At 43.0% G+C, this 11,924-nt stretch overlaps 1 protein-coding gene across 1 annotated transcript; it reads right to left on the bottom strand.

The window, feature by feature from the left end:
* Nucleotides 1-258: 258 nt before the first annotated feature.
* Nucleotides 259-9,008, bottom strand: grb7 (growth factor receptor bound protein 7). The gene is made up of 14 exons (XM_070851633.1): nt 8,833-9,008; nt 7,926-8,052; nt 4,463-4,619; nt 4,015-4,136; nt 2,998-3,072; nt 2,655-2,792; nt 2,405-2,515; nt 1,999-2,097; nt 1,811-1,894; nt 1,582-1,698; nt 1,077-1,134; nt 881-968; nt 509-602; nt 259-411 (listed from the first exon to the last, which is right to left on the bottom strand). Exons 1-14 carry the CDS (start codon nt 9,003-9,005, stop codon nt 265-267), a joined length of 1,590 nt encoding a protein of 529 aa, XP_070707734.1. The 5' UTR covers nt 9,006-9,008; the 3' UTR covers nt 259-264.
* Between the last annotated feature and the right edge of the window lie 2,916 nt (nt 9,009-11,924).

Genomic DNA, 11,924 nt, shown 5'->3' on the forward strand with positions numbered 1-11,924 from the left:
CAACCTGAGCCTGTCAGTGGTAAAAACAAGCACTTTCAGTGGATCTACTTTGATCAGGTGCAGCTGCCCTGAAGGATTAGCCGACATTACAGCTATTAGAGCTCATTAGCTTATTAGCATTCTTGGCTGCTGGCTGAGGCGATCTGCTGGACCAATGCCAAAAGTTTTGTTTTTTTTTGTATCTACCAGTCATTTTGAGCCCAAAATATGTAAATATGGGGCCCAGGTTTAAAAATACCGGCGCTAACAGGGTGTGTGAAGAGCTCATAGTGCTATGCAGACACACGGGTGCTTCAGGTACACGGGGAGGATGCCCTTGTTGATTTGGTGGAACTCCACCAGCTGCAGGAGGTCGATGAAGAGCGTCAGGCCGTCGTCCATGGTGAAGTACTTCCTGCCTCCCTCTTCGCACTGCAGAGACGAGGACAAGCGCGGTGAGGACGCTCAGTAAAGACGAGGTTTATTTGAAAGAAGGAGGGTTTTTCTTGAGAGAATGAAGGGAACTCACAGGGATTACCAGGTAATGTTTGGTCTTCAGCTTGTAACACAGCGAGAGGACGAAGCACTGGCCGTGCTGCTGGCTCTCACGGATGAGGAACATCCTACACACACGGAAAAAATTCAGATATCATTTTCTTACCATGCATTTTTACATGGAAACATGCTGTAACTCAGTCCACCAGCCTGCTGATCTCTCCACACTGAGTTTGCCTTTGATAACGGTCATAAATAATAAAATATTTCACTTCATTTCATCATAAATGTCACGTGAATGTGAATAAAAAACAATAAATGGTGGGATTCTGTCCACAGAAACGCTACAGGGCCTTTAATTTGAAATTTCCACTGTGTTTCCTGTTAACAGGGACGTGCTGCTTACCCGTCGACCAGGCCCTGCTTCTCTATCAGCCTCTGAGCCTCCTTCCTGGACACGCCGCCATGAAACCACGGCTGGGACTTGTGGATGGCTGCAGACAGACACGTAAAGAGAGAGAGAGGAGCGTGAGGACGTGAGCGAGCGTCGCTCACAGCGCGATGTGTTTAAAAAGACGCCGTCTCCTCTCGTGTGGACTCACAGGAAGGTCTCGCACCAGAGTTCAGGCTGGGCAGGCTGCACCTCAGGGCCTCTCTCCTCTGCATCAGTGGAGACGAGAGGAAAAGGTCACAACATCGGACATGTTGGAGGCTTTTTACATCACCGCCGCAGAATAATTCCAGTTTACAACCACAGTTGGTGTTGTTGCTACTTAAGTGTGGCTGAATCTGCATTTCTGATGTGAACGATCAATATCAATACCTCAGAGCTCTAAAACTCCACTGGCATTGACTGATATTTCAGCCTCTACTTCACCACAGTGGTTGGTTGGAGGAAAGCTTATTACAGTAAATCCTCCACTGGGTCCATTTAACACTCACACCTTCAAATATTTATCAGAACATCTCAGGACTTTTCCAGGTTTTACTGAAATCCTTCATGTCCCACACAGATCGCTGCCTCCATCTCCGTCCCCCCCTTTTTATTTATTTTTATTTTTTTAATTGTCCACCATCTTTTCTCCCTCCCTCCCCCCCTGTCCTCACCCTCCAGGCTTGGCCCTCCTCCCTCTCTGCGCTCTGAGCCTCCGTTGGGTTCTGGATGACCCGTCCACCGGCGTTCCCTGAGAAATCCATGGCCACCAGGCTGGCCTCCGACTTTGACTGCACACACACACACACACACACAGACACACACACACAGTAGAAATGTGAGATGACATCACTACATGATTTCCCAGAATCCTCCTCTTTGAATCATTTCTGATGATCTCACTTTGCCATCAGTGACTTTAGTTTGTTCGAGGCTTCGCAGGGTCGACTTGGACAACTGGTAGTTACACTGGAGCTGCTTCCCATACTGGTCACACACACACACAGAAAATAGTGTCAATAATGTATTAATCAGAATATTGATTAGTAAATGGAGACATTGTTGAGGAAGAAGAGGATTATTTTGTTAACCTTGAACAGTCTGAAAGCAGATGTCCAACATGTTCGTGTCTGTTCGCTCTCAGCACACAAGATCTTCAGGTCCTGAACACGGACGGGGTTTCTGGAGGGCTGTGACCACACACACACACACACACACACACACACACACACACACACACACACACACACACACACACACACACACACACACACACACACACACACACACACACACACACACACACACACACACACACACACACACACACACACACACACACACACACACACACACACACACACACACACACACACAGTTTTAACATCAGCATTATCAGTCTGAGTCACCTCAGCAGTGTCACGTCTGCTGCCGACCTGCGATCAATACTGGCTCAGTGATCCGCCTGGTCTGACGACACCCAGAGGAAGCGGTTACCTTGATGCAGAAGGTGAAGTCTGCAGGCGCTCCGTACAGTTTCCGGCTGTTCACCACCGTGTACACGTTCAAATCGTCCAGATCAGCCACGTACTGCAGGTGCCGAGGCTCCTAGTTCCCCCAAAAACACACACACACACACAAACAAGTGCAAAGACTTTTCAAAGTCACGTTTAAAGACCACGGCGTGGAAAAGACGTTTTCTGTGACTGAAAGCTGAAAAAGGCCGTTTGGCGTTTGACTTGCTGACCTTGGAGGAGCCTTTGGTGGAGCAGTAGAGTCCAGAGCGGCGGAGGAAAAAGTAGACCTTCTTCCAGGCCTTCCGGCTGGTTTCTTTGACGTGGAGGAAACCCTGGATCTCTGGACACGTCCCAGACCTCAGCAGGTTCTGAGGAACACACCGAGTCAAATACAAATTTCCACCCCAATAAAAAGAGATTCTTTTCTGTTCTTAAATGCTTCAGGGGGCATTTTCAAGAATTAGACAGAGCCTTTACATTTCCAGCCTTCACGCTTGTCTGTTACTTTGAAGGAAAACAATGAAACGACACTTTAAGCTTTGAGGACGCCTGATGCCGATTTCCCCGGGTTACCTGAATGAGCTCCGACGACGTCATCCCCTTGCCGACATCGGCGCTGTCGGAGATCATGCACTCCGGGAAGAAGAGCTGAGGGAGGAAGGAGAGGTTTGTCGTTAAAGTCCTCCGAGCAGGAAAAAGGCTCGTCTATGAGACAAAGAAGCTGCTTCTGCTGCAGAGCCTGACCACGATTGTCCTAAATATGCAGGTGAAATGCACCTTTTAACAACCACGCTCCTTTGTTAAAGATGCATTAAAGGCGGTATAATAACTTCATTGTTCAGTCAAAAGCTAAAGTAAACCATCAGGCGTGCAAAGGTGGCCACAAAACCAACAGGTGTGCAGTTTTCAGACGCACTCAGAGATCCTGCTGCTGTCTTAGTTTGCATATGAAAATGGGTGTGAGAGCTGAAAGGACATTAATCTGCAGCACTTTGGATGATCATTCATCCAAAAACAGTGAAAATTCAAAGAGTTTGCTGCTTTTCTCTGTTTTACATCACTATAAACTGAATCTCGTTGAGTTTTGGACGGTTTGTTGAGCAAAATTAGACGTTTCAAACCATCAACTTGAACAGAGAAGTGTTTTTTTTTTACAGCTTTATTTTTATGATTTAGTAATTGCTGCTAGTAAAAACTGCTCACATTGCACACGGTGGCAGTGAGGGCTAATTTCAACAGTATAATGTAGTGAATCCATGATCAGATTCCCTTTTGTGCCTTGTGGAGGCAGTGTGGGCTCACCGAGCAGAGGCAGCGGAGGGAAGAGCCAGTGGGAGGTTCATCAAAACCAGTTTTCAGTGTAAACTGTCACCTTTGTTTAGCAGCACAGGTGACAGACCAGAGCTGATGTAATGAAATACCCGAGGCAGTTCGTCTGCACCGGCACGCAACCTGCCAATCATTCAGAGTCACTGAGCACCATTACGTCAGGCCTCGTCAGCGTCTGCTCTATCATCCTGTTTAATGAAGAGCAGGAGGATCCTACAGTTTTAAAGGCTGATGATCTCTGACACAAAGCAGGCGGCGTACCATCGGCTTCCTGAAGAACTCGTACTTGGCGTAGTTTTTGCAGAAAACCAGCCTCGTGTCTCCTTTCAGAGACCAGGTCGCCTGGACCTCCAGCACAACCTCGTGGTCCTCCAGACACCTCTCTGAGCAGACAGAACGAAAGATTTCAAAACTTTATGAGCCATTTTACCCCCTTTAGTTAAAAGGCCCCATATTCACCTCATTGTCAGGGTCATATTTTGTATTTGGAGGTCCTACTAGAGCAGGTTTGTTTGTTATTTTTCACACAGCAGATGTGGCTACATGCTCCGTTTTAGAAGAAAGGAACAATTTTCGTGTTGTTAGTGAGGAAAAAACAACGATGGACACACATTGACTGAAAGATGGAGCAGTTTGTCGGCCCGTAGACGCACTTCGGAAACATATTTATGTTCAAAACACATTACAAAGTGCATTTTGCCGGTCTTACCCAGGCCCAGGTCGGGATGCAGTTCGAGGAGAGCCCAGTTCTCCTGGTCGCTGCAGTGAGCCGTCTGCACCAACATGTGACACACCTCTCTGGCTGTAGCTCCTCTGGAGACCCACACCGACCTGCTGTGGCTGTCCTCTGCGTACACCTTTATCAGCTGACGGGGGGGCGACACCAGAGCAGGAAGTATTCACAACCTCTGCTTCACTACGAGAAGCAACAGCAAAATGTAGAAAACTAGCGCTGCATGCAGATATTTGACTGTTTGGTTCACATTTTAGTTGTTTTGTTTAGTTTTATTTCTACTTTTTATTTTACTTTGGGCTCCTGACATCCCACATCACATAAACTACACACACGTCTGTTTCTCTGTCGGTCTTATTCTGAAACTCTTGATTGGATGTGCTGTGCTGCACTGTGGGTAACGAGACGGTTGTGTCGGTGAGAAAAAGCCAAAAAAAAGACTGAAAAGAAGCAACAGAATTGACCCTGAGTTTGAGGAAAGTATGATAGTTTGTGTTGCTACAATACTGTCGGATAAAATCCTTGAAAATGAAGCCGTAAATTAAACCAAAAGACACCGTTCATCATGTGAAAATGTCTTGCTCATCCAACCCTGCGCCCAGAACTTTGAATATTTATTGATTACCAGCCCAAAAATGGTATTCTGAACAGCTCTAGTGACAATACTGTTGTTATAAGTTATAACCATAACATTTTCATGTAATCAAACCTCATTATTGATACACTTTGTCATTACTTTGCATTTACATTCAATCATTATCTCCCTGTTAAGTAGTTTTTATTATTAGCAGGTCGCCTTCACCTGCACATTTACAGAAAATGTTTCTCTTTCAACATTTTTCTGGACAGCAGATCAGTTTTAAATACTGCAGGGAGTAACGGGGGGGGGCAGGACGCTGTGAGGACGCAGCATGAAATCAGATGGAAGTTGCTCATCGGATGACGAAAGAAGTTTGATCATTGACTGATTTCTTTAATCAAAACAAGATTGATTTGTTTGGCTGCACTGGAAAGTGAACTTAAAGCATCAAAAGTAAAAAAGCACTCAATGTGGAACAGAATGGCTCCTATTATTATGATCAATACATATATATATGATAATATATCATGTGCTGATTGTTGTTGAAGGATCTATACATAAAATATATTAAACTAAAGTAGTTTTATTGATACAAAATATTGCACAAACTGGTTTTATATGTAAGATCTTACTCTGCATAGTAATTTCTTATGACACCTAAATAAATGTAGAGGAGTAAAAAGTATAAAAGTAGCATAAAATGTAAATATACTCCGGTACAAGTAGCTCAGTATCTCATTACATTCGACCATTTTGCCAAAACCAGCAGGTATTTCACTTCCACGGCATTATCTTCACCTGATTCTGTGCTATAAACTAAAAAGTTTTTGAGCAATTTGGCCTAAAAAGTTGGACAAACCGCAGTTAATCCAAAGCCCGAACGCCGTAAATACACGACTTACTTCTTCACAACAGGTTTTGGCATCGCATCAACATGGGAACACTGAGGACTAGACGCCAAAACGTGAAGCCAAGAACCTGTCAACTGTGCTGCAGACGCAGACAGTCACTCCGCTTATAATAGGCCTTGACACATAAGGAGACAGCCCTTCAAATTCTCCCTAATTTTAGCCTGACACTGGGGTAAGCCATGCTCTCCATCAACCTGTCTTAACTTCAGCTCTTAAGGTGAGTTGAAGCGTGCAAACGAGGCCGGTTTCACTTATTTAGCATGTTATAGTAAAGAAACCGAGCACACCTTCTCTCTCTTACGTTTTCTCTGTGGTGTTTGTGAGAAGATCAGATTGGAGAAGCAGCCAAGCATGTGGACTGTCCCTGATGCTGCTGAGGTGAGCCGGGTGCAGGTTACTCAAGGGTCAGGAAGTTTCCCAGAGCGCTCAGACGCTGTGTCAAACCAAAAGACGCCAAACCTGCCCGACCAGAAACCTGCCGCTGTCAATCAGCGAGTCTTGACTGGTTGGACGAGTGCCGGCGTCAGTCCGGACGAATAATAGCCAAGTATCAACCGGGGAGATGTGGTCCAAATTACAGCAAATCTACCGAAAGCAAATACGGACACTTCAAGGATTTTCAAGGTGACATTTTAAAGCTGAGGATAAAACCATAAGAGCCAAAAACAGCAAGAAAACAACCACATTAACCTCCAACACTGAGCTCACTACGTCTAACACCAACTTTCCAGGCTTCTCAAAACATTCAAGCTTCAAGCAATCAGCTTTTCAAGGATTTTCAAGGTGTAATTTCAAGCTTTCCCAGCACCTGATGGCTGTGGTAAATCAAATATACTCATATCAGACTGTCTCCGACTTTATAGCAAACTATTCAGTCAGATACCGATTTATTTTTTATGTAAAAATCTGTTTCAAGCATTTTATTCAAAATTCAAGCACTTTTCAAGGATTTTCAAGGTGAGATCCTCCAACACTAAAACACCGAGGTCATGACTGAACCATTATTCACAGTCTACAGCAAGAAAACAACCATGTCAACAACCTCCAACTCTGAAGTCACTGAATTAAACACCAACTTTCCAGACTTTTCAAAACCTTCAAGCTTCAAGCAAGCAGCTTTTCAAGGATTCTCAAGGTGCATTTTCAAACTTTTCAGCTCATATAAATTTGTCTCTCTTCACCTTTTAATTATTTCAGCAAATTATCCTGTCGAATATTGATTTATTGTACGAACGAAAACTAGTTTCCAGCACTTTGTCCTAAATCCAAGCAGAATTCAAGCACTTTTCAAGGATTTTCAATGAGATCAAAACTGAGGCTAAAAGCATAAGAGCCAAAAACAACAGGAAAACATTAACCTCCATCACTGAGCTCACTACATCTAACACCAACTTTCCAGGCTTCCCAAAACATTCAAGCTTCAAACAAGCAGCTTGAAGGATTTTTTTCAAGGATTTTCAAGGTGTATTTTCAAGCTTTTCCAGCACCTGATGGCTGTGGTAAATCAGATCTCCTCAAATCAGTTAGACTCTCTCTGGCTTCATAGAAAACTATTCAGTCTGGCTGAGACTCATTATATTAATGAAAATCAGTTTCAAGCACTTTATCTGAAGCCAAGCATTCAAGCACTTTCAAGGATTCCCAGCACCCATATGAGTGTGCGGCACGGCGACAGGCTGGCTGTTGTTGTTACTGTTGCTGTTGTTGTTGCTTCTGATTGTACTGCTACTGCTTTTAAATGCACTTTATAGATAACGTTGGATTAGATTGGATTGAAAAGTGTATAAATAGTTGCTGGGGACTATTTTCTGCGGCGGATTAAAACACACTTAACTACATCAACAATACTTGTTGGTTTTGGTCTTTTTATGACGGTAAAAAACAAACAGAACTCTGACCAGCGTCATATTCCACATGCAGTGAACATCTAAAGCAGCTTTGAACTCACATGTCTGTCGCTCGACGGCGGTGGAAGCGAACTAATGAGCACTGGAGACTTGGAGGGGCTGCAGAGCTCTGGAAAGGGGTTGGGGATGGATGGGACGGAGGAAGAGAAAGACTCCACGCCTTTCTTCCTGGAAAAACAGACAACAAAAGAAGAACTGAAGAAGAAACAGACCAATTATCTTTGCAATCAGCAGCCGTTAAAAGGCTGAGGAGATATTCTGGTGATATTTTAGCTCATGAAAAGACAAAAACAGACGATAAACGCATCTACAGACAAGTTCAAGTGTATCAAAGCCTCATATATCTTATTCTTCTGAGCCACAGACCTCCTGCAAACTAAGTGCTATTCTGGTAATATAGCACAGAAACAGTGTAGTTTAGTTAGATTGAACCCTAAATACACCATCCTGCTGCCAGAAATACTCACTACAGCACCAAAACTGTATTAATCCGCCACAGAAAATAGTCCCCCAACAAACTAACAAACAAACACATTGGACTTTAACGTGTTTTAGTAAAATTTGATTAAAAAAACACACAAATGCTGCATTTTGTTATAAAAACCAATTAATGTAATTAATCAGGAGGCCGAGCTCACAGTTTTAGATAATAATGTGTAACAATATTGAAGTAATTACTTTATTACATGGAGACAACAGAGGTTTCTTTGTCTCGTCGACAAGGAAATGAAACAAAACCTCCGCGGTCACAGTCACAGTTTTATTACTTGTGTCTTTAAGGTGGAGAGCACGTGACGTAGTAGTTGTTGTAACAGAAACTGCTCACGTCTTCAAACATCAGATGACTTATGGCGTGAAGTTGAGTCACTGGCTTGAGTCAATATCCACCACCTCCTCCTCAGGAAGCCTGTTGACTCATGTCCACTGTGAGTAATGTGCTGGTCATACCTGTTGGAGGTGATGAGGATGGGCTGGGAGCGGCGGACGGACGGAGAATCGGCTATCAGAGGAGCCAGAGTCAGAGTGGAGCTCCCCAGCAGCGTCTCCGCTCGGCCTCCGGGCTTCTCCTTCGCCTCCGAGCCCTCGAACACTTCTGTCCAGGGACCTGCCACCTCCATCATGTCACCTGAGGGGAAGATTGGGATCCTTAGCCTCCAAGCACCCAGGACGCTCCTGTGCTGAGGTGAATTTTCCTCAGCTGATGTGGCCTGACGTGTCCCTCTCTAGTGAAACCCACATGCAAACTACAACTGACCTTTATTTAAACAGGAGACTCACTGAGAGCCAAGTGTGCTCTTCTGCAGGAGGAGTGCCACGGTTACAGTACAAGCTGTAAGTGTGTGACAGCGTTATGGAAAGAATCCCTACAAAGACAGACCTGGAAGATCCTTTTGGTTTAACTAGAAATAATCACTCAGCTCAAAGCCACCAGACTCCATTGACAAAAACAGTAATTTTACACAGGAGTTGCTGGTCTACCTCTTTCTTGATCAGTTAGTTTGTTTGTGTTACTGTGTGACTTTGGAGTTATAAATGATGAGTTTGGCTTCAGCACAGTATTTATAATTTATAATAACACAAACTAACTAACTGATCTGGGCAGCGGACGACCAGAAACTCCTGTTTTCTGCAAGGTAAAATCACTCTTTTTGTCAATGGAGTCTGGTGGGTTTGAGGAGAGTTAGTTTCTGGTTAAACCAAAAGGATCTTGCAGGTCTCTCTCTGTAGGGATCCTTTCTGTAATGCTGTCACACACTTAGAATAACACTCTGAGCCTGAACAACAAACGTAAAATAGGACCCAGGTTTAAAAACGCTGGAGTTCTCCTTTAATTCTGGGGAAGAAACTCGACTTAAACTACAAGAAAAAGCAGCACACGTTACTTCTTACTGGTTTAATAAATGATCTGAGAGGAAATTTCTCTATTACAATTTAAATAAAGACGATAAAAACTCATAAAATCATGTTTAACTACATTAATAGACATTATATTTCATACCCGACACTATTATGTATATTATGTTAATATGTGATCGTATAATATAGAACTTTATGCTGCTCTAGTAGATGTTACATTACTCTGCAGTGCTGTAAATACTGAGCACAATACTTTGCTGACTTGAACTTTTCCTGCTGCAACATTTATATTTAGTCAGCAGGAGCTTGCGTGCAGCGTGCAGAGACAATACACCGACTGCACTTATTATCCTTTCATCATTCACTGCTGTTGAAAATAGTTTGAGGCTGCAGCTGTTTCTTACTCTGTGTGTGTGTGTGTGTGTGTGTGTGTTTGTGTGTTTTGGAAATTCAGGTTTGTATTTCTCTCTGGCTCTGCGCCACTGAAGTTTGACATATGAGCGTTTAGTTTTTCCTCGCAGCGTTGAACGTTAACGTGGTGTTATTTAATCATACATGCAGTCATACAGATTCAAGCTGTCGAGATATTTCACACAAATCCAAGCAGCAGGATTTATCCTCTGAGGACTATGAACATCTGTAAGAAATCTAATGAGAAGAGTTGTTGAGATGTTTCAGGGTGAATTAAGATAATCACTTTTCTAATGCAGTGCATGTCAATAAAAACGAACTTCATTGCATTTAACATCGATTTTACATGTGATTTCATACATTTGCCACATAATAACATCCTTATTAATAATGTGATGTTTATTTCAGCCCCACTTCACATGCTCCCCAATACGTCTTCCTTCCCAACAGAGTTCCTAGGAGACGGGTTTTGTTGTGTTATTGCTGTGTGCAGATCCTGCAGCGTGTGAGGGGGACGGCGCCGGCGGCCTGCCAAGCTTTGAGGGAAGCCGAGGGAAGCTAAATATTTCCTTTATTCTCTGCACACGGCAGTGAATGCACCACGTTACCTTTTTCAAGCACACAAAAACACAGCGTGCAGGAGTTTGTGGCTTAAAATGTCTCCCCAGCAGGCGTGGATCCAGCTTAAGAGTGTGTGAGCAGGTGAATAAAGGAGGAAGGAGTTGCCATGACACCAACACAAACCTGCAAACCTGTTTCCTCAAGCATCAATTCATCTGTTGATCGTGTTTTTGATCGATCACCTCATTAATGACCCTTTGAGGGGTCTGAACATACTGAGAAATGACACATTTAGTCAAGTTTTGTTTGAAAAAAGGTCCAAAACACAAAAATATTTAGTTTATAATGATATAAAACAGAAAGAAAGAGAAGTTCAGAGTGGCATTTTTACTGGATTAACAGATTTAAACAACTAATAGATTATCTGATCAGTTGCCAATAAATTCTCCACTGATTGACTCATAGATTAATTACTCTAAAATGCTTTAATCCCACATATTGCAGCCCTGTTTTCTGCCAGTGTGATGTACGGCATTCACTCACTGCACAATTCTGGTTTTTAATATATATCAATTTATCATTTAAAATGTGAAAACTGTCTTCAGACGTCTTGTCTTGTCCGAACGAGAGTCCAAAATCCAAAAGAAATCAGTTCACAGTGATAAAAAACGTCACAGCAAAGAAGCTACAACCCAGTTAATCTGTAATCAGAAGTGTTGCCAGTATCGACTCATTGATTAACTAGTTCAGTGTTCACACTGCAGCCATGTTGCAGCACCAGTTTCTGCCAAAAACAGTAAAAAGCATCTTTTAAAATCTCCTTAAATCCAAAATGACATCTCCTGATGTCTTTATAAATCTCCGACCAGCAGTCCAAAACACAAAGAGATTCAGTTTACTGTCACTTCACACAAATAAATGCAAAATCTCTTAATCCAGGAGCTGGTGGAAGTTAATATTTGACCTTATTGCTTTATTAAATGATTCTTAAATTATCAAAATGGTTGATTATGCATTTTCTGATGACTTTTGTTGATCTTTTCAGCATCATATCTGCCTGATTACCTCTTTTTGTGTTATAATAAATACCAGAGGACCCCAGCGCAGTATGATGATAAGGTTCCTCCTTCATATGAGACACCTGAGACATAATATTAACCTTGCTGTGGGAAAAACACGTTATCAGGCTGACCAACACTTCACCAAGTGAT

This window comes from Pempheris klunzingeri, chromosome 20 (genome assembly GCF_042242105.1).
Source record: "Pempheris klunzingeri isolate RE-2024b chromosome 20, fPemKlu1.hap1, whole genome shotgun sequence".
In the NCBI taxonomy this organism is placed as follows: Eukaryota; Metazoa; Chordata; class Actinopteri; order Acropomatiformes; family Pempheridae; genus Pempheris; species Pempheris klunzingeri.